This window comes from Canis aureus, chromosome 22 (genome assembly GCF_053574225.1).
Source record: "Canis aureus isolate CA01 chromosome 22, VMU_Caureus_v.1.0, whole genome shotgun sequence".
Lineage (NCBI taxonomy): Eukaryota > Metazoa > Chordata > Mammalia > Carnivora > Canidae > Canis > Canis aureus.
This window is the reverse complement of record NC_135632.1, coordinates 6821438-6847357: the sequence shown is the minus strand read 5'-3', so window position 1 is coordinate 6847357 and position 25920 is coordinate 6821438. Positions and strand designations below refer to the sequence as shown.

Here is a 25920-nt window from a genome sequence, read left to right as displayed (position 1 = left end):
TCTTTTGATGTTCTTTGAGTCCCTGGGGCTGGGAACTTCTTGTTTTAATGATTGCTCTAAGATCTTAAAATTTAGGTTATTTGAATAAAATTTATTAGGAAAAAAAAAAACCCAAAGTTTTTTTGGAATGTTAGTGTATGAATTTGATAATTGAAGCACTGTTCGATTTTCTTCCTCTCCCTAGTGCTCTGCTGGGGACTACACCACACTAGCATTCCATGTGTGCTCCCTGTGATGGTCTGTGTCCATGTCCATTAGAGTAGCCACTAGCCACATATGGCTTTTGTGCCCTTAAAATGTGACAGGTGCAACTTGAGATGTGCTCTAAGTGTAAAATGCACACCAGATTTCAGATTTAGTTCAGGAAAAAGTGTATAAAATCTAATTAAATCTTTTGGTATTGATTACCTGTTGAAATGATGGCATTTTGAATATAATAGACTAAATAAAATACATTATTAATTTCATATTCCCTGTTACTTTTTTAATGGTTTTTGGAAACTTTAAATATGTGGCTTGCATGTGGTTCTGGTTGATGGCACTGGTTTCTACAGTACTTTAGAAGGTTTTTCCCCCACCCCCCCCCATTAATGAAAAAAGTCTGTGTTAACATAGTTGTTTCACTGAATAATATCAGACCTAACTGAAGCCTGGTGTCCTTTTGCTTCTCAGTATTCGGATGAGTTTGTTCAGTCGGCTTACCTGTCTCGTCGTCTTGCCTACTTCTGTGCCCGGCGTCTTGCCTTGCTGCTGAGCGATAGCCCCAGCCTCCTGGCTGCCCACTCGCCCCACATGATGATAGGACCAAACAGCTCGAGCATCGGGGCCCCCAGCCCTGGCCCCCCTGGCCCTGTCATGAGCCCTGTGCAGCTGGCCTTCTCAGACTTCCTCTCCTGTGCACAGCACGGCCCTCTGGTTTATGGACTTAGTTGTATGTTGCAGGTAAGTCCCTGGCCCTTGCTACTTAATGTTAAAATGCGGTGTAGGAAACCACCGGGTTGAGAATTGGACCATCAGCTTTCACGTCACACTCCAGTTCCGGTTTCTTCCTCACCCACGAGATTTGCAGATTGAAATTTCATGTTTCATTTTCTCTGTGTTGGATCAAGCTGAGTGAAGACCTGTTGCTTCTGTGTAGGAGAAAGTTATCGTAGTTGTCCTGTATGATGCCACGCAGCAGTTCCATGATAAAAATCCTTCAGGGAATCCAGGCAGTAAGTCTGCTGGATTACTTTTCTTCTGGAAGACCATTCCTCCATGCAGCATTCTCTAGCTCCCACAGTCCACATCTGAAGTTGGTTGCCATCCCACTCTGTTTCTTTAAAGTCCAGGTAATTTATCAGGCTCTCTTCATTTGCCCTGCATCACTGCTTGCGTGGTCCTTGAACATCCAGGAGCATGTAAACCACTGGGCTGGTACTGTCAGGAATGAGGTACAGCCCTGTCCTGCAGAGCTTGCAGGTTAGTGTTCAGGTCACGTTGCCTGGGCTCTTAATGTGTCCTGCTCTTTACTAAGGGGTTTTGGGGCAAGGCTGGCCATAAAGATACATTCTCCACTCTGGTAGTGTTTCCTGTCTTGTGGAGAGGACAGGCTTATAACAGGAGGTTATATCGTGCTTATATATGAGGCTATATAGTGCTTAAACATTTAAAAGAAAATGTTAAAAATGGCTGGCAGAGGGAACAACATGAGAAAAGGGCCAGGGGGCCTATCAGTCATTGTGCGTGCAGGTTGGAATTAATGGAACGTAAGGTACAAAGCCTGTGGGGGGTCAGGCCCTAGAAGGCTCCCTGTGTGTCTTAGGATTAGGACACCATTGGAGGGTTTGAGGCCGGGGAAATGACATGTTCAGAGGTGCGGTTTAGTTAGATTTGTTTTGGCCACAATAGAGGGAAGATTTGTGGGAGTGGCGAAGTAGGGGAAAGAGAGACACAAGGCTAAGAAGTCAGTTTGGGAGAGTGTGGGTAAGTTTGCTTTTGGACTGTGTTGGATTATTTTATTCCTTCGCATCACTAAATGGATATGTTCAAGAGGCTGTTACATGTCTCATTCTGAAGTTGAGGAAACAGCTGGGCCCATGTGTGGATTTGAACTACTCGGCAACTTGGCTGACCTAAATCCCCGGAGGCGGTCAGATTACCCAAAGAGTTAGCAGTAAGAGGCGACCAGCGGACCCGGCAGGCCTGAGTGGTTGAGAGGTGGACAAAGGGAAGTTCATGGAGGCGACCATGAAAATGTGGCCAGCCTGGAGAGACCAGAAAGAAGAGAGTCTTGTTATGGAGACAAGGACAAGAGAATAAGAATAGAATTCTGTTACAAGCCTAGTAATAGCATTTATTGTGTTCTTAGCCCTGTTGTAAATTATAACCTATATTAAGTCATTCAGTTCTCAGAACCATCCTATTGAGATTGGAACCGGTCTTACTGCGGCAGCATTAGTGATGAAATGGTGTAGGTCACGCCGCAGGCAAGTGGCAAAGCTGGAATTCACACCAGCATTCTGGATCCGGAGTCCACACTCGTCACTGCCACGTTGAGCTGCTTCTCTAGGTGCTGCAAGAAGTTTATACAAGGAGTTAATAGTGGGCAGTGCCCAGCAGATTGGGGAAGTCTGGTCAGAAGATGGCTGGATTGTCTTTGAGAAGAGAGTGGTCACTGATGATCGGTTGAGTAGTGGGTGAGAAGCCATATTAAGGTGGGTTGAGGAACAGTGAGGAGTGGGGAGGACTAATACGACCTGTTCTTTTGAGACACACGCCTGCGAAGGAAAGAGAGAGATTGCTGTTAGGTGAGTGGAGATTTTAAAAACTTACTTTTTCTGCACTGAGGGTAAATTAGTAGAGAGTGAGAACAGGAGCAGCAGAGTGTTGATAGGTCAGTGCCCTGGATGTTGGCAGCTTTGGAATTCAGAACACTGGGAAGAGCACCCTCACGGACAGGAGATGAGAAGCCCTCACCTTCTCACACACAGGAGGAAGGAGATGGGGAGGTGGGGCTCAGGGACTGGACATTCTTCACGTCTGCTGTCTGGTTTCCACCAAGATGTCCGCTAGACCTCAGAATCTAGTTTTCTTAACAATTTTGCATTTGGAAAAAAAAAAAAAAAGAAATACTACATTCCCTCTCTAATAAGCTCACAGAGTCTATCGCTGAGGGGCACCACAGCACGATGGTTAGGACCCTATTTTTCAAAATCATCGCAGGCCTGATTTTAGCCTCTGCTCTGCCACTGACTAACTTGAACCTTGAGCCTCCATTTCCTGGGTGTGAGGGGGACGGTGACCGTTCTTACTTCATTACCACGTAGAGCTGGGGTTACGATGACTGAAAGCTTGCAGGGCGGGGTACAGGACAGGGTAAGTGCTTGATTAAACTGGAGCCCTACTGTTTCATCTGCGTTTAGGAGGCAGGAGGGTTAGTGTAGTGGTTCCAGGCACGCGTGCTGAAATCAGCTACTGACCTCCACCATGGCTCATGCTCCTCTTTGGTAGACTTGGGGAGGAACACTTCTACCTCGGGGTGTTTCTGTGACCCAGGGGTGAGGTGGTCATCGAAAGCGCTTCATGCAAACTGCTTGAGCAAGAAACGTCTTCAGGGGTCTAAGGTAGGGGTTGACAGACCCTGGAGGCCAAATCCAGCCTAGGAGCTAAGAATACATTTTACATTTTCAGTGAGTTATTAAAGCAAAATAAAAGAATATGTGGCAGAGATTATAGAATATGTGACCTGCAAAATTTAAAGCATTTATTGTTCTGGCTTTTTATAGAAATTTGTCACCTGCTGGCCCAGGGTTATTGCCTGTCCAACATTTATTTTACTGCATTATCTCAGAGATTATTTCATAGATTAAAAAAAAAAAAGTTCCTCCTTAGATTTTAAAACCTTAGAAATAACATATTCTAATTACATCTCATTTTTCTAATTGCATGAAAAAATTGTTTTAAGTGACCATTTTTCAGTGATGATTATTGTGTTTTTGTTAACTTTCCTAGGTTTTTCTGGGCTGAAATGTTAGCTTATGAATTATAATTTTTAGTACTTTCTCAGTAGTTGTACTCCCTTTCAAATTAGTAATTTTGTTTGTTTTTTAAAGATTTTATTTTTTTTGAGAGAGCAGGAGCAGGGGGAGGGTCAGTGGGAGAGGGGGAGGGAGAAGCAGACTCCCTGCTGAGCACCAACTCGGGGCTCCATGCATCTCCACCCTGAGATCATGACCTGAGCTGAAGTCAGACACTTAGCTGACCGAGCCACCCAGGCATCCCTCAAATTAATAACTCAGTTTTGTCTTAGGATTTGAAAAGTTGAGAATGGGGTAAGCGGTGCATATTCTAAACTTACTGATAGGAAACTATTAGTATGGTTATGATAAGGCATCCTTTTTGCTTTGAAGCTGTTATATTTTTCCCATTCCTTTAAATACCAAGATTTTCCTGCTCCATTTCCAGACTGTCACTCTCTGTTGCCCAAGTGCCTTGGTGTGGAACTATTCCACAAACGACAATAAGAGCGCGAACCCAGGCTCGCCCCTGGATCTGCTGCAGGTGGCCCCTTCCAGCCTCCCCATGCCGGGTGGGAACACGGCCTTCAATCAGCAGGTAGGCTTTCCGTTACGGGGGTTCGATGGGTGTTTTCATTCTTGAGGGGCATCATGACATGGGGGCCAAGCAGGTTTTAGCATCTCGGATGCTCGTCCCAACCCTGCTCCCCCTTCTCTCTGGAGAACTTGGGGCAAGTATGTAGCCTCTCTGAACCATAGATGTCCATCACGCTGCCCCTTTTCTTCTTTCCCTCTTGCGGGGCAGTTCCTCCAGAGTTCTGCTACCCAGACAGACAGTAGTTACGGTGGTGGTTCTAATACGTGACCGCGGCTCTCCTAGTTGGTACTCTGTGATATTTAATAACTGTGTTTTTACTAGTTAGTTTTATTAGTGTGGGGTTATTTGGTCCAGAGACTTAAGAATCTTAAACTGCAGGATCATGACTAATGTTGACAATAAAAATCTTTTTTTTTACCAAGCATTTTTCTTAATAAAACATGCCTGGTTGTTTTTTTGTTTGTTTGTTTATTTTTGGGGGGGGGTTTGTTTTCATACATAGAAGAATGGCTCAAGAAGGATACGTTAGAGCTTTCACTTTCCCATATGATAATCCTACAAAAATTTTCACTTGTGATAAAGCAAGCGTTAGTTTTCTGGGAGCATTTGTTATTGACAACTGGCATTGAGCCACCACTTGTAAATTTTAAAATGTGCTACTTGGGCAACAGGCTAAATTTGCTATGATGTTAGTTAGGATTGCGGTTCATTGTAGGATGCTGTGCTCACGTGGGAGAACCTGACATGATTTAGACAGCCGCCGTGGCTTTCCAAGCACAAATTAATTAGAAGCGATTATCTTTCAGGTTCGGGCAAGGATTTATGAGGTGGAACAGCAGATAAAACAAAGAGGCCGTGCGGTGGAAGTTCGGTGGTCTTTTGACAAGTGCCAAGAGTCAACAGCAGGTACAGCACACAAGAGAAGAAGGAGTGCTTCTGAATGTTGGCCTTTAGGGCGTGTTTCTGATTCTTACAAAATCCGTCCCCATATTGAGTAAGGGTGCTTTTCGACGGAGCCACCTAGTGACTGTTGAGGCATTCTTCATTCTGTGCCCTTTAGCTCCTGGCTGTCTAGAACGTCAGGTTTGGTTTTGTTGGCATTTCTTACATGCTGAGAATGACACTTCCTTAAAATCCCTTTTGCCCTACATATTGATGATTTTGTACTATGCTGTTCTGGCTTCATTTAACCTCTTTAAATGCTTGCTTAATTTCCACATCCAGGAGTGACCATTAGTCGGGTTTTGCACACGTTGGAAGTGTTGGATCGACATTGTTTTGACCGGACTGATTCCAGCAATTCAATGGAGACGCTTTATCATAAGATTTTCTGGGCAAACCAAAACAAAGATAACCAAGAGGTAGCTAATATTTTTCTTCTTTTCATTTTAATTTTCTCAACCTATTTTTTTTCTTTTTCTTTCTTTCTTTCTTTCTTTCTTTCTTTCTTTCTTTCTTTCTTTCTTTCTTTCTTTCTTTCTCTCTTTCTCTCTTTCTCTCTTTCTCTCTTTCTCTCTTTCTCTCTTTCTCTCTTTCTCTCTTTCTCTCTTTCTCTCTTTCTCTCTCTCTCTCTCTCTCTCTCTCTCTCTCTCTCTCTCTTTCTTTCTTTATTCATTCATTCATTCATTCATTCATTCATTCATTCATTCATTCATTCCATTCTGGCAAAGCCTTTTCTGTGAAGTATAATAGCTTAGAAGGTGTCTACACCCTGAAATCATTTTATTGTTGGACTGAAACCCCTCCAGATTATTAAAATGGAATGACCATTGAGGTGATTAACCTAGGTGTATTTGTTGGAAAGATTTTTCTTGGCCCTTATTATCACCCCTATCATTTTAGTTCTAGCAGAGTATCCATCTAGTGATTGGACTTCATTCTGGCTTTAACTTAGAGGGATTGTATTTTAATATTTAGAGCAGTGAGTGAATATTGTAGTCATTATCTTTGAAAAATCTGTATGCAATGTATTAGGATTCTCCAGAGAAACAGAACCAATACGGAGAGGGGGAACCAGTATACACACATATGTATATATACACACACACATATGCATAATTGTGTGTGTGTGTGTATACATAATTTTCCAATTTATTTTAAGGAATTGGCTCCCATGATTATGAGGGCAGGCAAATCTGAAATGTGCAGGGCAGGCTAGCAGCCTGGGGACCCTGGGAACAGTTGACGTAGCAGTCTTGAGTCTGAAGCCTGTATAGAAGCAGAATTCCTTATTCCTTCTTCCTTGGGGACCTGTCTTTTCTTTTAAGGCCTTCAACTCATTGGGTGAGGCCCACTCATATTATGGAGGATAGTCTGCTTTCCTCAGAGTTAACTGATTTAAATGTTATCCACATTTTAAAAAATAACCTTCACAGCAACATCTAGACTGGAATTTGACCAAAAAAACTGTACCGTGGCCTAACCAAATTCGCAAGTAAAATTAACTATCACAGACAAATTTTTTTATTTTCAAAGATTTTATTTGGGGATCCCTGGGTGGCCCAGCGGTTCAGCGCCTGCCTTCAGCCCAGCGTGTCATCCTGGAGACCTGGGATCTAGTCCTACATCGGGCCCCCTGCCTCCTCCTCCCTCTGCCTATGTCTCTGTGCCCCTCTCTCTCTCTCTTTCTGTCTCTCATGAATAAATAAAATCTTTTTTTTTTTAAGATTTTTATTATTTATTATTTTATTTATTTTTATTTATTCATGACAGAGAGAGAGGCAGAGACACAGGCAAAGGGAGGAGCAGGCTCCATGCAGGGAGCCCGACGTAGGACTCGATCCCGGGTCTCCAGGATCACATGCTGGGCCGAAGGCAGGCGCTGAACCGCTGGGCCACCCGGGCTGCCCTGTCACAGACAATTATTATCCTATGCTTTCTTGGATTAGATTGTTTCATGATTGAACTGCTGTATAAACAAAGGTTTTTCAGTTTTTTACTCTCACCCTTAATTTGGGAGAATGAGCAAGCTTGTCTGTCTTCTTTTTACAGTGGAGAGCACCTTTGGTATATCCAGGTTGTGTTAGGCACTGGGAACAAAGAGGTAAATATTAAGACATGGCACCTGCGTTTAAGGAACACCTTAGTTAACTGATTACTATTATCTTTGATTTTTGTACTAGCCTTTGGGAATGCCTATGTGGAAGGGAGAGATTAAACCAGAGAAACAATAACCCCAAACTTTTCCTTATCTCCCACCCTTAGGCGAATCTGATGTGAATCTGCTGTAGGTTATTCCTCTTTCTGGAATAATTTGTGGTGTCACCCTGCTTCTCAAAGATAAGGTTCAAGTTCACTGCTGCCAAGTAGAATGTCAGAATGTTGAGTGAGGTACAGACGGAGCATATTTTCTCATTCGCTGTGAAGTCTCAATAGCGATGCTTTAGTACTTCCATAGAGTATACTGATTATAAGTCTGTGTAATTTTCCACTTATTCACACAAGTTAGAGTGTTACTTTGTTCTCTTAGGGTGTCTATTTGCGATAAAGACTTTCTTAGGTAAAAAGTTGTAAGACTTAAGGCTTTTAATATATAGAAGTGAGATACCAGGGAAGAAAGTAGGCGTAACTAAAATTCAAGATGTCTTTTTGCTCTGCTAAGCTTCTTGCACCAAGTGTTGCGTAAACACTGCATTATTCCCTTGTGAGCATTTTAGCAAGTGCACCAGAACCGCTTGAGTTTTGTGATTAGCCTGACTATAGAACTCTCAAGTGAACGAACCGATCAACCTCAGAATTACATGCCCCATTCACCAACAGAGACTTAAGTTATTCATTAGCACTTCTTAAGAGAAAATGATCTAAGTGTCTTATCAACCGCAGAAATTAACTTTTAACTTATATATATTAAAAATATAAAAACATATATATTAAAATACGTTAAACTACATATCAAAATATATATACTAAGTATATTATATATATATATATATATTTTCAAGTAAGCCCCACGCTAGGCGAGTTCAGTGCGAGGCTCGAACTCATGTCTCCGATATCAAGACCTGAAGTGAGATCAAGGGTCAGATGCTAACTCGACTGAGCCACCCAGGCACCGCAGGTTTTATATTTTTGAGTAAAATCACGCTATCAGCCCTGTAAAGCACAGTTGCCTCCAGTGAGGGACTTCACCCGGGAAACAGGGAGGTGGATGCCACTAGAGGGCGACATGTGTTTAGGGCAGAGAGTCCTGGATGTTCTAGTGACCTACTTCATTGGAAGGAATGTCCGAGTTGCCCATTTAGGGGTAATTATGTTGAATGTTGACTCAACTATGGAAAGATTTGTTGTGAGCGAGCGGTTGCTTTGTGGTTACAGTGCTCTTTTATGAGTAAGACAAAAGTTCTTTTTCAAACCTGTAATTCCAACTGGTCACCTTTTCATAATCTGCCAGAAAGAATAACTGGGCAGATCCAGTTAATTTAACATTAGGATGATTTTTCAACATTAAAATATTTAACATTAAATTGATTTTTATTGAATATTAAATTTTAATTCTTACAGTATAGCTTTGGCATTTGTGTGTGCATCAAAACGCGTATGTGTGTATGTGCACGCAGTGTTTCATCTTTGTGCTTACTCTTTACTAGGGTCCACTATTTTCTTGACTACCAAGTCACTTTATGTATTTCTGGAATTCATGTCGGAGCTGTGGAGTTGTACTAATGATCAGCTGTGTGACCTTGAACAAGTTACCCATAGGCTCTGTGCTTCGGTGCCTTTACATGTTAGGGCGAGTGCTCTATGCCAACTTATCTGTCCCCTCAAGGATATGAGCACTTTGAGAATTATAAAGTACTGTGTAAATATATTAAAAAGTGTTAATGATAAATAGCAATAATTACCAATAGCATTAGAGTTACATTTGAAGATCCAATATGATGAAACTATAATCTTCTGATTAGAAAGAGTTGTATAAAGTGGTGTGGTTAGGATTCAGAAACCGTTCTCACTTCTTGAAAATGTGCTTCCTCTTTTTTGGTTGCATAATTTGTGTTAGGACTTAGACAACATGAAAGATAATAGAAAAAAGTGACCAACCTCTGCAGTTGCAATGAGCTTGAGGTTTGCTTTTGGTGAGGTTGTGTTTAGGTAGGCTCAGGCCCTAGGTTGCTCAGCCTGCTTCCCCACGTCTGTTTGGGAAAGTTGAACTTACCCTTCTTGATTCCTTTTTCTCTGGAACTGCTAAAAGGAAATCTAGGTCTTCCTCCTTTCTTGTAGGGAGTTAGGAGAGCAGCTGTACCAATGGGATGCGGAACCTGAAGTTCAGATTTGTGTGTTTCATTAGTCTCGATATTTGGTCAAAGGCTGTTGAAAATGGTAATGCACAGGATGAAGGTGTTTGAAACCTTCGTCCTGTCCTGTGGTTGTACTCTGTGGTCATGAGGGTGAGAGTGTGCCCCACGATGAACTGTCAGGCCTGTAGAGTGCTTCCACTCATTGTCCATGGACTGTGTTATTCCTTTACCCTCTCCTTCCCTGCTGCCCCCTCTTATCCTCAGCAGCTACTTCTCTGTTAGGGCTTGGCTACTGTTGTATGAGGTAAAAATATACATCTCAAAACACTTAAGGTTTCCTTATTCTAGATCTATGCTGCTTGATTTTTCATTCTGTGTAGTGTGAGATATAAAACTTGTAATGCTTAGGACAGGGCTCAGAGACTCGTGTTGCATGGTGGTCAGGCAGGTGGTGCAAGTTAATGGTAGGCTGGTGCATCCAGGGCCACTGAGAGGCGACTGGGGAGGGGGCATGCCCTTTCTGAGCAGAGTGGCCTGGCTCAGATTCTATCTATCTATCTATCTATCTATCTATCTATCTATCTATCTATCTATCTATCTATTTATTATTTATTTATGATAGTCACAGAGAGAGAGAGAGAGAGAGAGAGGCAGAGACACAGGCAGAGGGAGAAGCAGACTCCATGCACTGGGAGCCCGATGTGGGATTCGATCCCGGGTCTCCAGGATCGCGCCCTGGCCCAAAGGCAGGCGCCAAACCGCTGCGCCACCCAGGGATCCCTGGCTCAGATTCTAGTTGGGAATGCAGACCTGCTGTCGTCTTATCATTCAACATTTTAAGAGAACTTGGATGTCAAGACTTACATGTAAACCTTTTCAGTCTTAAAACACTCCGTAGACCAAGCAGTGTGTCTGTTGGCCATGTTTGCCCAGACACCTGTCGCTTTGCAACTCCTGGCACCTGTTTTATACTTTGGCTTATGGATTTGCCTGTTTAGTGTTTCAGAAGAACCATTTGTGCTATGGATGATGGAGGCAGAGAAGCCTGATGTCCACACAAAGGACTGTTGTTGGGAATTGGGGGGGACCTCCTGATTCCAAGTCCTAAGTGAGTTTCTCTCACTACAGGCGGGGACCACTTTGCCGACCTCAAGTCTGAAGATGAGGTGTCCTTCAGCCTCACAGAGCACCCAGACCGCTTCCTTCCTGTTGGCTTCTTCCCTTGTTTGTGTTGGGCGTGAAGGGAGAAGTAGCTGTATCTCTGAGTCCCCCAGGGACATGGATAGAAGGGAAAGTCTAAAGATGGCAGGAAGAGCTGCCTTTTCACTTCTCTCTTTGGTATGCAAGGAAGCCGACTTTTTCCTGAGTAATGAAAAGGCCAGAGCAGCTGCAGTAACACATATGTTTTCCTCTTTCCCTGCTGTTAAACAAAACCATCACACACCCAAACCTGAACATCTAAATAACTTACTGTTTCATTTCTGCTTAGAGTATTCACGAAGCATTCTCTGAATAGGTGGGATGAGTTCGTACTGATTTTTTCTTTTTACTTGAATGGCATAGGCCCAGAGTCGAGAGCAGCTGTCTTACCTCTGGCCCAGGCCTCCAGGGCCATACCAGGTCTGCATCAGTGTGGCTGAAGAACTCGGGCCACCATGCAACGGAAAATCTCAGTTTCTGTCATTGCTGGGCTTGTTCCATGTTTTTCTTCCCGCTAGCCTGTAGCCCCATAGGTCAGAGTCTGTGTTCCTTTTATTGGCCAGCTCGGGCTTAACACTACGCCTGGGGCCCAAGAAGTACTCAGGAAATATTTACTGAATTTGTTTTTGGGGGGCTTACATAAAAGCTGCTGGGGACAGTGAGCTGGAAAGGAAAGCCCTCTATGAGACTGGGTTTGGAAGGGTTGGTAGGGGGTGCGCCTGGGTGTCTTCAGTTGGTTAAGTGTCTTCCTTGGGCTCAGGTCATGATCCCAATTGAGCCCTGTGTCTGGCTCGCTGCTTAGCAGGGAGTCTGCTTCTCCCTCTCCCTCTGCTTCCCCTACATCTCCTCATGCTCATGCTCTCTCTCATTCTCAAATGGATGGATAAAAATCTTAAAAAAAAAAAAAAAAAGTGGGGCAAGAGTAAGAAGAGCAAGGGTGAGTGCAGTAATAAAATCTATACAATATGTTGGCTTTAACAATGGTACAGGTTCAGACATATAAGAAAAAAATGCAGGGAGAGTAGGGGTGTGGCCGACAGGAGAGGTCTCAGCTTGTGAAATCAGTAGGTTAGTAGTAGTGCCTGTCTTTGGCATTATGTACAATTCACTTAACCTTGATGAGTCTCAATTTTCCCATTTGTAAAATGGGATTTCTACCTCCTGATGATATGAGAATGATCTGAAACAATATCAATAAAACCCTTAAATACTTATAGTGCCTAGTGTGTAAATGAGTACTCAGTGAACACTACTTAGTATTATAACTGATTTATAGTTAGGGAGGCAGTTAAACTCTAGAGACATGGAAGGAATATGGTCCCTTTGGACTATTGTGGACACACGCACACACACATGCACACACAACTAGCCATCACAAGCCATTAATCCATAAAGCACAGCCAGGATCTGTCAGACTTTTTACATTTTTGGATTTTCCCAAAGACTTTACCCTCAGTGGGGAAGCAATTGGATGGGATTGGCCCACCAAGGTGAGGTGGCTGTAGTACTACCATGTAGTAAAAGAGATTATGGTCATTCTGATGCTTAGGGTTTTTTGGGGGGTGAGGTGGGGGGAGGGCTTTGGTTTTGTTGTTTTTTAATGTTTAAGAAAAAGTCACTTTCGGGCAGCCAGGGCGGCTCAGTGTTTAGCGCTGCCTTCGGCCCAGGGTGTGATCCTGGAGACCCGGATTGAGTCCTGCATCGGGCTCCCTGCATGGAGCCTGCTTCTGCCTCTCTGCCTCTCTCTGTCTCTCATAAAGAAATAAATAAAGTCTTTAAAAAAAAAAAAAGAAATAGTCATTTTCAAAAATTAAGACTCAAGATAACAAAGTCAAATGAGGCAAAAGTTAAGCAAACAAGGAAAACATACCTAGGTGGCTTCCTGTGGAGATGCATGTGCTGAATTTTAGAATTGTTAATGCTGGTCACAGCCCTGCCCAAGCACATTGTACTGCAGAAGTCACGCTGTGTCCTACTAGACGCCTGAAGGGGGAATTGCCAATCTCTTAGAGCTACCATTTTCTTCTTTCTTAAGGTAAATCTATTAGTGAAAGGGTGATTATTTAACAGGGTTGGGGGCGGGGCGGGGGGATGGCAGCTCCAGACATCTAGACATTGCTGTTATTGATAAGGGTCAGTAATGGATCCATTTACATTGTGGTGGGCATCTTGGATTGTTTTCGAGCATGTTAATATGAGTCTTTTTTCTTCAGCCTTTAACAGTTGGCCCTGTTTTAAATGTGTTATGTCATCTCATGTAATTTTTCCTTGGCCAATGAGACACATGTCTAAAATTCTTTTTTCTTTATATCCTACTTAGCAGATGAGTAAACCAAGGTGTAGAGCAAATGAGTAAATTGTCCAACCTCATACCCAACTCATTGGTGGGAAAATAGGGATTAGAATCTTAAATGGTTCTAGAACCCAACTCTTTCTTTAAAAATTTTTCATTTAAAATTTATTTTTTTTTTAATTTTTTTTATTTTTAAGTAGGCTCCACACCCAGTGTGGAGCCCAGCATAAAGCCTGGACTTCTACTCTGAGATCAAGACTTGAGCTGAGGTCAGGAGCTGAATGCTCAACTGACTGAGGCACCCAGGTGCCCCGAGGACTCAGCTTTTGACTAGTCCATTCCATTCCTTGTCCCACTTCTTTAATAAACCATTTTATTTCAGATAACTATAGAGGACAAACAAGTGTCAGGTGTAATTTTGGAAAAAGGAGGGAAAAACTTTTATAATTGCCACAGTTTCCATATTAATATTGGCATATTTGCAGGAACAATCTCTGATTTTTAAAGGCTTGACAATTTCAACATAATAAACAATATTTAAGCTAGAAAAATCCAAATCTTCAAGTTGAACAAGCTGACCCCTGTAGAATATCACAAACTTGAGGCTACTTCAGACCTGGATTCGAGTCCTGGCTTTGCTGTCCAGTAGCTGGGTGGATTCCAGCTAGTTACTTGTTCCCTTGTGTCATTGTCACTGTACAGCGCCTTACTACTAGAATCCACTTCACTTGGTACCCTGGGGTAAACACCTAGTAAATGCCAGTTGTTATCTTCATGGTTGGATGACTTTATCAACCTAGTACCATGTTTTAAAAATTTGTGTTTCCCTTCTTACCTGTATGTTCCCTTCATTTCTCATAAAAGGCAAGTAGAAAGCATATTGTACCATACAGTGATGACTTTTGGATTATTAAGTCTGGAGAGACTTTTCATGGAGTTTTGGAGGGAGTTACTTTATAATTTATCTCGTGTATGACTTATTTTTATTTAGAGAGAGATAGAGTGTGTGTGCGCATATGCTCTTGTGCGTGCGTAAGCCGGAGAGTGCAGAGAGGCAGAGGGAGAGAATCTTAAGTAGACTCCACACCCAGAATGGAGCCTGAACCTGGGCTTGATCTCATGACCGTGAGGTCATGACGGGCTGAAATCAAGAGTCAAACACTTAACCAACTGAGCCACCCAGGTACTGCCTCATGCAGGATTTCTGTTATCATGCAATTGTATCATTCTCAAAACTCTATTTTTTTGCATTTGTGTTATTATTTAAATGTTGATGATATAACTGGAGAAGAGCAGATTCATTTCCTAGGTGTCCTAAGACCTAACGGCTATCAACATTGATTCTAAGGATGTGAGAGGAGGAAAACCTGCCCTTTTCCTCTTCAAAATATCAGGCATCTTAAATATCTTTTGGAAATTTACACAGGGAATCTATCATTCGTATTTAGAAAGACTTGTCACAAGTGGATACTGCTTATATCTAAATATTGTGTCTTCTGGGTCTGTGGTTAACAGTCTTAGTCTTACTGCTTTCTGCGGAGATGCTTCATGTAAGTGCTATTTGTGATCACGTACAACAGGCTTATGTCCTAGTAGCAGTTTAGACCACGATTTAACTTAATGCAGTTCTTGAAATTCATCCAGATTTCTGTAAATGTGCCTTAGGTTGCAAGCCATATAACTCGCTAATTTCACTACTCTATATATTATTCCGTGTTATTTATTGATGCTGTAATATGACATTTCAATCCAGATATGACCATTTTGTTTAATGTTGACTAAGAGTGATTAATTACATTTATAAACATGTCCCATTAGGCTCAGATTAAAAAGCTATTGAAGAGCTTTATTTTAGTATCTGATCTCAAGTTTTTTGAGTTTGCTGTTGCTTACGGTAATGAGTCATTGGTTTTTCCCATTCCTTTTTATGGTGTCGTTTCATAATATCAGTAGTATATTAAGACATTTCTTAAAATAGCAAACACTCTCATCAAGTATCTTCTAATTTCTGGAGGAAGCTTGACTGTCAGATGTAGTTGTCAATTATTTTCCCTTCTTTGTTTGTAACAGAAGAGAAGGCCTGTGGTTAGTTTTTATAGGCCATTAGGTTATTGAGTGGTTGAGTAAGAATGGAATTAGACTTAATCTATCAAGTTTATACCCACTCTTTCCAGGAAAGAAGAATGTGACAGACCTTGATGATGAGGATCTCCACATTTGGGTTATCTTTACTGTAGATGTAGATAGCACCATTAATGATGATGATTTGCTATAGAGTTAATAACGATTTCAGTATTTTACCATTGTGGGTGTGTCCAAAGTTCATGAGGCCAAATGAACAATGCTGTTATTTGAAGGGCATTACTGATTTTTGAATTTTGTATCCATCCATTCATTGTCTTGTTTGTTCTCATTATGGTGATTATTTCTTATTGGGATTTTTAAAAATATTTTTTGTTGAAGTACAAGGTTTTTTACAATACAGCGTAGAATGATACAATGTTATTAGTTTCAGGTTTCTTATGATTTTTATGTACATAGAATGGAATACATTTATTTCTTGAAAGATTTTATTTATTTATTTGTGAGAGGCACACAGAGAGGCAGAGACAGGCAGAGGGAGAAGCAGGCTCCCTGCGGGGAGCCAGACACGGCACTCGATCCCGGGACCCTGGGATCACCTGAACCGAAGGCAGATGCTCAACCACTGAACCACCCAGGCATCCTTGGAATACATTTTTTATAAGAAGTGCCCTTTGACCCACAACTTGGACCTTTCTCTCACTCTTCTCCCCAGAAGGGGGCATGTTTGCATCCGAGCTCTTCCTGTGGAGCACATAGCATGGATTTGACTCTTAGGTCTGTGACCTGGTAGCTTTGACACATTTAACAAGCCATTTAACCTTCAGGCCTCAGTTTGCCTAACAGTCATAGCATCGTAGTGAAAGTATTAGAATGGAGCATACTATATAGCAGGCACTCATTCTGTACGTGAGCAGTAACCCCTGTTCATGTTGGAACGTGTCCTTTGGATATTTTCCTGGGCGTTTATGTAGACAAATATGAACACTTAGCAACAGGTTGGAAGACATGAATGGGTTACATTCTACAAAATTATTCTGCAGGATTTTCTTTTTCTCTCTGCTTAATATTGTCTATCGCTTTTTGCTTGTTTTCATTCTAGTCATGATGCTCAGCTCTTTTATTCTAATAAAGTCTTCTAGTTTTCTAGGTTTTTCTGGTTCTCCAGTTCTTTCTTTTCTTTTCTTTCTTTTCTTTTCTTTTCTTTTCTTTTCTCCTTCCTTCCTTCCTTCCTTCCTTCCTTCCTTCCTTCCTTCCTTCCTTCCTTCCTTCCTTCCTTCCTTCCTTCATGATAGAGAAGCAGAGACACAGGCAGAGGGAGAAGCAGGCTCCATGCGGGGAGCCCAATGTGGGACTCGATCCCGGGACTCCAGGATCACACCCTGGGCCAAAGGCAGGCGCTAAACCGCTGAGCCACCCAGGGATCCCCTTCTCCAGTTCTTCTAGTTCTCTGGAGGAAGATAATGATGTAAACTCTAATAATGTTGCCATATCCTTTCAAGTATTTATTCCTCCTTCCCATTGGCTAAGTCCTTCAGAATCATGCTAAATAGTGGGGTCAGCATCCCTGACTCATTAAATTAGGAATAGAATACATCTAGTACTTCCCAATTAATCAGCTGTTAGACTGTCAGATACCTTTCCATAGTAAGTAAGTGCATCTGTGTTTTGGGGAAGGGGAATAAAATGTAAACTCCACCCACCATTGTCTGCCCTCATCTTACCTTGTTTTCGCTTTTGGTTTCATGTAATGCAGTGTCGCTTTTACTCTGTGATTAAAAACACCGATTGAATCTACCGTGTGGTAGGCACTGTGGTAGATGCTGAAAATAAAACCATGAAAAAGACAGATCCTTGACTTCTACGAGTATCTGGCCTAGCAAGTATTAGAGGGGGAGCAAAGTCTTTGGTAATTCATTCTCTGCATACCCATCCATTTGATTAGGAGTCTGACTTGTTCCTAGAGAGAGCGGAGTCGGGCTGTGACAGTGGGTGATAGTGGCTGGGTGGAGTGGGGCTTGGAAAGAGGCTTCCTGCTGTGTGTGTGAGCTGCTTGAGGGGTTTTCCCATAGCCATGATGTTCCTCGTGCTTCCAGGGATCTTGATTCAGGGATGATGGGAGCAGCAGAAAGAATGGGCTTTGAAATTAGGTCTCCTAATTCTGCCACTTTAGGTCTCTGTGCCCTTGGCCGTCTTAACTTCTGAACCTCAGTCTTCTTATCTGTCAAATGGGGTAGCAACACCTGCTTCAGAGTTTGTTGTCAAGATTAGAGATGATATGTGGGAAACACCCAGTGCCTACTCGATAAATATTTTCAACTATTACTTCTGATACTTCCTGCTGCCAGAAATTTGCAACTGTGAATATCATTGTTGCCAGGATGACATGTTTTAATTTATGCCGTGGCTAGAATTCAGATTCTCGACCCCCTGGTTTAGCCTTAATTTTATGTACCGTGGCTCAATTTCTCTCTGTCTCTTTCATCCTTCTGTGTCCCAGTTGCCTCTGTGTAGTTGTAGACTCGGGGTGCATGCTGCGGACTGGACTGTTCACCAAGTCTTGGTGTCTCTTACGACGTACCAATGTGAAAAGCTGCCTGTTACCGCTCCTGGACTCCAGCTCTCCTTTATAGTGTTTGAAATGGTAAAGGACTTTTCTTCAGTAGCTCTCAAGGGTGTTTCTCCACTTCCTAATGGATTATTTGAAACCGGTAGCTGGAGATCTAATAACCATGAGGCCCTGTTGTGAAAGATGCATATTTCATGGAAGTGATATTCTGCACCAGAGAGCAGGATACGCTCATGTTGTGCGTCAGGAGTCGAGGGAGAAGAGCCCAGAGAAACTTGGAGCTCACACAAAGGCCGTTGTGTACTCGGGGAGGTGGGTCACTGTTACCTTCCCGACTTCTTCTGACACATAGTGTTGCTGTCCTTACTTAGTTCATTTCCCAAGATTTATCTGTGGCAAGAGTTTTTTATTGATTATCTGAGTGATCGAGGACAAGCTCTTTAACATCTTTATGCCCTGGGTTCCTTAACTGTAAAATGACAGTGATAAGCAGCTCATATGTAGTAAAGATGAAAAGAAATAGCTCCTGAAACACATTTATCACAACGTCTGGCTGTACATTGAGCAAGTACTCAATATACGTTAATTATCTTTATTACTGCCTGTAAATTTGCCAGGATATCTTTATTAATGATTTTGAGGCCGATTATTAAGTCCATCCTAAGTTATTTTATGTTTTAAATTTTCATTAGAAATGGAAAGAGGGACACCTGGGTGGTTCAGAGTGTTAAGTGTCCAACTCTTGATTTCAGCTCAGGTCGTGATGTAAGGGTCCTGAGATTAAGCCCGGCAGTGAGGAGTCTGCTTGGGGTTCTCCCTCCGTCTCCCCATGCGCCTACGTGTGCATGCACTCCCCCCTCTCTCTCAAATAAGTCTTAAAAAAAAAAAAAAAAAGAAATGACCGAAAAGACCTCTATTTAAGGTCAAGAACTTTCAGTTCTTAATTTCTGTTGCGTCTGTCTTGATCACTTACAAGTGCTGAGATTTTAGTAATGACTAGAATAAGCAATACATGTTGCAGAAAACCTAGTCAAAATTATTTTTGATCAGAATAGAAACAGTTTCATCGGGTCAGGGCTAGTCTTTTAGTATCCAAAATGTTTTATGAGATGGAACACTAAGCAGTGCACCTAATCAGTACCTGATAGGGTGATTTTTTTTTTTTCCTTTCTTCTTGTGACCAAAGAATTACCTAAAGTCTTCACATTATCTATCAAAGACCCCAATGCAGAATGTAGCATTGAAGCTGAGAGGATGGCGTCCTTGAATCCCTGAAGAGAGGATGGCAGGCCAGCGGGGAGCCCACCTTGCTTGAGAGGGGTAAATGCTGTCTTAGGGGATGTGAGCCCTACTGGTAATCACTCGTCTTTGACTTCTGTTTCCTTTGTTCATTGGCAGGCCTCTCCAGTCTGCCTTCCTTATTTATACATCTTTAATTAGATCCCAAAATTTCACCATTTGCAGAAAAATAGACATAAAAATAAAACACCACAAAAATACCCATAGTTCCACCGCCAAAGACAAATTCTCTGGCCTGTGAACCACCCATAGAGCCCTTTCTCTGCCTGTGAGCTCACCCTGTTTTCTCTGATTTACTCCATTATGTGCCTCCTTCAAATTTCAGAGGGAATCTGTCAGTTTCTGGGTCTAGAAAGGGGGGGAGGGTTTTAGTGTCCTGTTTCCCTGATGACCCGAGCACTGCTGTCCTCTTACTTTAAGACAATTTCCTCGGGTTGTATTTCCAGAGATTGAATTTTTGGAACGAATGATAGGAACATTTTTAAGGCCCTTGTTAAATAGTGGGAATCACATCCAGAAGGAATCAGCAGGTTTTACTCCTACAAAATAATACGTGAGACTCTATATCTAGCACCTAGAAGAGGCCCTGGCACAGTAGGTATTCGAGATACACTTACTGATTACTTAGTAAATGAATTAATGAGGCTTCTACCTATTTCATGGTACTCTTTTGCAATGTGGTATCATTAAGCTGTTCCCCCGGATTTTTACCTATATGTGGCCTTCCTTTATTTGCCACCAAACCAGTTAGTCCTGCTCTTCTAATTCCTTGAACTACACCCATGTTTGCCGCTTTTTATGTACTTGTTTAAAACTAGTTTGGAGTAATTTCCTATTGCTGCCATCCCACGTTGTCAGAAATTTAGTGGCTTAAAACAGCACAAATTTATTCTCTTGTAGTTCTGGAGGTTACCTGGGCTCTAATCAAAGTGTCACTCAGGCTGCATTCTTAGGGGGTCATAGGGGCCACTCTTTCTCCATGTTTCCCAGCTTCTAGAAGCCACCTGCATTCCTCAGCTTGTGTCCCCTTGCTCCCTCCCCAAAGCCACCAGCACAGCATCTTCCAGTCTCTCCCTGACCTGGCGCCTGCTTCTCTTGTCACATCTCTTTGCCTCACAACTAACCCTGTGATTACGTTGGTTCCATCCAATAAAGCCAGGATAATCCGCCTCCCCTGCCCCCAACCTCCTGACCTTGAATGCAGCCACAAAGTCCCTTTTGTCATTTCAGGTAATGTATTCACATGTCCTGGATTTACCATGTGGACATCTTGGGGGTTGGGGGGGGGGATGTTATTCTGTCTCCCACATACTTGTTTCTCCTTTTGTTTATCTCTGTTTTGAAATTTAACTCATTCTTCAAGATTTTTCTCAAAAACCACTGTTTAAAAGGAAGCATCTAGATGTTCTCTTCAGGCTTCTCTCTCTGTTCCTGTTAACAACGTTGACTTTCTGAGACAATTTTCATTTCCTTTTTAATGCATCCAAATTATTGGTATATATGTATGTCTGTCCCACTTGTCATCTCATTGAAGACCGGGATTGTAGTTCATATCTTGAACTCCTAAATTGCCTCAAATTTTTGCCTTGAAGTTATTATATGTTAAAATCATATTTGCTAAATTGCACTTACATAATTATTGTTTTAAAGAAATGGAGCTTGGGGTACCTCAGTGTGTCAGTGGTTGAGCGTCTGCCTTTGGTTCAGGTCGTGCTCCCGGGGGTCCTGGGATCGAGTCCCACATTGATTGGGCTTCTCCCTCTGCCTGTGTCTCTGCCTCTCTGTGTGTCTCTCATGAATAAATAAATAAAATCTTTTCTTTAAAAAATACAGAAATGGAGCTTAATATTCTTAGAAGTTTGTTTATAGGGTGAGAATGCACTTCAGTTTACATATTTGAAATTGTGATGTTCTGTTGACAGTTATTTGAATTAATTTGTAAGATAGCATCTGGCAGGCAAATGGAAGCAATCCTCTAATTTTACAAAAGTTGATTGATGCAGAGCAGGGAGGGAGGGGTACAAGGATCTGCACATGGGGAGTGTGAGCCGGGGAGGTCTGTTTGTATGCACGTTGAACATGTCTGGTTGGATATTCCCTGGAACGGGTACATAGAGCAAAATATGCTCATGGATATCCTCATTTTTGTTATCGTCATTTTTGTTAGCAGAATCTAGAAGAGGACTCTTGGTAAAAATAGCTTAAAATGTGAATCAAAACTTAGTAGTAATTAGTAGAGGTTGGAGGGGGAGTTTTCATTGAGAAATTATCTAGAAAAATACACTGAAACTAGAAGAATATTTTATCACTAATAATTTTTCAGCAATAAAGAAGTAATGAAGTACATTATGACCCAAATACATAAATATGTAATTATTTGTTTTGCTGGGATTGTTTGCATTCAAGTTAGTATCATGTGACCTGATTTTTCCAGTATGATTTTCTGAGAAGTTAGTAATAAAACATCTTTAGTAATATCTTACTGTTTGTTTGTTTGTTTATTTATTTATTTATTTATTTTTCTTACTGTTTATTTTAAAATAGGCACAGAACCTATCTATTCCTCCATCCCCACTACTCCAGTCTCCTAAGGAAAGACTGGCATTATTTGACCGTCTATCTGATACTCCAAAAAAAGAGTGGACTTTGCACTGTTTGAATCTGGCCAGGATTGGAAAATATTTATTGGTTGGAAATGGATTATAGGCATATAATTGATACGAATACAAGAAAATTCCTGTAATAAAATTCTATATTTTAAGAATGGAATGTTTTAGCAGCATTTTCCTTAGATTGTCTTAATTCACTTATTTTCTAATAATTACAAATTTAGACCATAGCTGTAGCAGGTGGACTGCAGGGCCCTTCTGTCTTCAATTTATGATCTCAGATGTCGGTGAGATGGGATTGACGGATACTCATTCCCTATGAGATATGGAAGGTGCAGACAGGCGGGCTTAATTACTTCTTCTTCCGTGTTGTCAAAACATCCTGTAACTTTTTTTTTAAGGTTTATTTATTTATTTGTTTGCATAAGTAATCTCTATACACAACATGGGGCTTGACTTATGACCCCAGGATCAAGAGTCACATGCTCCTCTGACTGAGCCAGCCAGGCACGCCATGTCTCATAGCTTTATGATTTAGTTGTCTTTTCTGCTCTTCTTTCTAGAGGGTGAACTTTTAGAGAACAGGGTCAGATCTTTTAAATTTTTGTTTCCTCAATGTCTAGCATGGGTACTTAGTAAGTGCTTTTGGAAGTGAATGGACTCCTTCCTACGGCTTATTTTCTAGTACATTACCCCAAACCAGTCGTCCTCTCTGGTTGTGTTTAAAAAAAAAAAAAAGTGGTTTCCTTTATATGTGCTATTCTATGCCTCTCTACGTCAAGAGAAGCCTATTACTTAAGTTGAGTGAGTCAGTTATTTATTATTTTGTAGCCTTTTTTCATGTTTTAATGATGTAGAATAAAATACAGAAGACTTTATAAATGTGGATATGATGCACATTACTAATTTATTAAAAACTGATGGTAGTGGGCAGCCCGGGTGGCTCAGCGGTTTAGCACCGTCTTCAGCCCAGGGCATGATCCTGGAGTCGCAGGATCGAGTCCCACGTCAGGCTCCCTGCATGGAGCCTGCTTCTCCCTCTGCCTGTGTCTCTGCCTCTCTCTCTCCTCTCTGTGTATTCTCATGAATAAATAAATAAAATCTTAAAAAAAAAAAAAACTGATGGTAGTATTTTCAGGGTAACTTTCTTTGTTCTCTACAATCTAAGTCTAAGCATGTGATGCTTCACTGAATTGACTTTTATATTTTTACTTTTCTCTGGATTTATTTGAATCCAGGCAAACATTCCTTCTAGTTCGCTTTCTTTTTTAAATGTTATATTCAACCTTTATATATTTTAATTGAATTATTTCTCTTAATTTAAATTAAGAGACCCAGAGATGCTTTTGAGATCTGCCCTAGATAACATTTCTTTGTTATGAGTCAACATGTGTTCAGCCAGATTTTGGGTAGGATGACTAAGAATCTTGGAATAGAGTGATTTTCATGATCTAGATTATTTGCTAGTATGTACAAGCTGATCAGGGATTCTTATCCTAGGATTCCTGGGTGTCTTCTCAGAGTCTGTGAACCTTCTTAAAAGTTGTCATAGATTTATGTGTATATATCTGCATATTTTTCCTGGGAGTGTGTTTACAAGGATTATAATCACAATTGAGCTGTGGATTCTAAAAAGTTAGGGACTTCTCGAATAGCATATAAATACAACAATACTGTGAGTTATCCAGTTCTTCTGGCGTAGTGTTTATACACTTGGACAGATATTAAAAACTTGTGATTGATGTTGCATTGGTTGGCTTGGTTACATAAAAGGATGGTTTCTCCCATGACTTCCCTCCTCCTACCTGTCCCTAATTCATGTCACTTGGGTTCCTGTGACCTTTCTTTGACCCCTCTGATCCTCAGTCTGTGGTTCCCATTTCTAGGCCGTGGCAGCTATAGCTTATAGTTCTGATGGCAGTGCTGAGCCCTACATAGGCCCAGGATATATTGTCCTCTGTTAACTGTGTCTGCTTTTAATTTTTTTTTTGTTTTTTTGATGCTTGGTTGCCATTTTTCATGTTTGTTGTTTCTAATGCAGTGAGTCTTTGGTCAGTATTCTAGCTTCCTCTCCAGTTGCCTTCAGTTTCCTGTTGGGCAACTTGATAACCTGGCAAGTTAAGATTAGGTAGTAAACAAGGCTGGAGTGTGAGAGTGTGAGGGGGTCAACAGTGGAGTGAGGGCTTGGGATAGGTAACAGCTCTTCTGGATATTCAGTGGTCAGTTTCCCTTTCTCTTGGCTTTATCAACATCAGTTGAGTTCTGGAGGATCAGTGAGATTGAGTGATGATTCTATGTAAATGAAGGCATGTACAAAGGAGACTCTCATTCCCTTGAAATTGTCATAGATTGAGCTGTTCTAGTAAGTGATTTCCTCCTTGTTACTTCTAGTGTTACTCTTTATACTTCAATTAAAAAAGATTAGGGAACATTTTCTAAAATAACTATAATAGGGGCACCTGGGTGGCTCAGCGGTTGAGCGTCTGCCTTCGGCTCAGGGCATGATCCCGAGGTCCTGGGATCAAGCCGCACATCCCGTTCTCTGCAGGGAGCCTGCTTCTCCCTCTGCCTGTGTCTGCCTCTCTCTCTGTGTCTCTTATGAATTAAAAAAAAAAAAAATCTTTAAAACATTAAATAAATAAAATAACTATAATAGAATATAAGAAAGCTCAATTAAAGAAAGCTTTAAAAGCTTTAAACATTACATCACTTGCTTCCTCTCATTGGGTGAATACTTCATTTGACATTTGACATGGCTGGTACCTATTTCTCTCGGTTGTAGGTCGCTCCCAATGATGAAGCTGTGGTGACGCTGCTGTGTGAATGGGCGGTGAGCTGCAAACGGTCAGGCAAGCACAGGGCCATGGCGGTGGCAAAACTCTTGGAGAAGAGGCAAGCGGAAATCGAGGCAGAGGTAGGTTCAGTTTTCTTTCTGCTGTCGAACACCATCATTTAAAAATAACTGTTTTGGAGAGGATTCTTTTTCCTTACTCATTATGCTATTTTTTTTTTTTCTTCTTTAAGGAAAAATGTACAAATTCACAGAAGGACGACATATAAGATCGTTCTAAGTTGATGAAGCCAATAATTTATATTCTGGACTAATTTAAAATTGTATCTTTTAAAATAGAACTTTCACATCTGATTTAGAACAAAGACCTCTCCTTATATGAGGTTGAAACACATGCACATATATATGTTTTGTATTATATACATTTAATATGTACACACACCCACGGAAATGTATATAATATAAAACAACTTTTTGAATTTTAAAGCTACATAATTTTTAGTGGATGTGGAAGTATTTTCTTGAGGCAGTTCTGATTTTGAGATTACTAATACCAATGTATTAGTTTTGAGATTGTGTACTGACCCCAGATAGAGCATTTAAAGCCGTGGAAGTAGATCATAAAGGAAAAGAAAAAAACCCAAAGCTAACTTGATAAACATTAGCTTTTGTTGGAGGGAAAATTTTTAAGTTAGCCTCCTTATCTGCCCATAAGATTCAGAGGGATGGCCAGGAGAAGGGGTGTGTGTGGTGTGACCGGCCCACCCTCACCCTCACTCAGGACCGCTGCAGGGCCCTCTCTTCTCTGCTCCCTTGCTTGTCTTTTGCTTTGCTCTTCACAGCACCCAGAGCAGTTTTTTCAGACAGGAAACAGATCATGTTGTCCCCTTCCTCAGACCCCTGATGGCTCCTTGCTGTGTCCAGAGAGTCTTGCATGGGCCTCCCTGGCCTGGCTTTCCCTCCTCATCTCATGTATTTCTCCCGTGGGTCACAGTCGCAGCCACCTTGGCCCTCCTGTGCCTTCAGCACACCACACCAGCGTCTGCCTTTGGGACCTTTGTCTTGCTGTTCCTTTTGGGTGTTTCTTTACATGGCCAGTTCCCTTCTGCCATTCTTATTTTAGGAAGTGTGTCTTTCTAGCATTTGTAGCTCAACATATGTCACCTCCTCAGGAAGATCCTCCATCACCCACCCTTCAGGCACTCTTTCTCACATCACTCTGTTTTACCCTCCTTGTTGGCTTACTG

The 25920-nt window shown here is 41.6% G+C and overlaps 1 protein-coding gene across 7 annotated transcripts in view; it reads left to right on the top strand.

Annotated features, from left to right (window-relative positions):
* Positions 1-25920, top strand: part of MED12L (mediator complex subunit 12L) — a 323065-nt gene that overhangs the window by 67742 nt on the left and 229403 nt on the right. For all 7 annotated transcript variants that reach the window (XR_013360938.1, XM_077864688.1, XM_077864687.1 and 4 more), the window contains exons 7-11: positions 673-942; positions 4447-4596; positions 5403-5502; positions 5821-5957; positions 24665-24796. Coding sequence is in view for 6 of the 7 variants with exons in the window: in XM_077864688.1 (XP_077720814.1) it covers positions 673-942; positions 4447-4596; positions 5403-5502; positions 5821-5957; positions 24665-24796 (789 nt within the window). In the remaining variant the exon portion in view is untranslated. The remainder of the gene's footprint in view (positions 1-672; positions 943-4446; positions 4597-5402; positions 5503-5820; positions 5958-24664; positions 24797-25920) is intronic.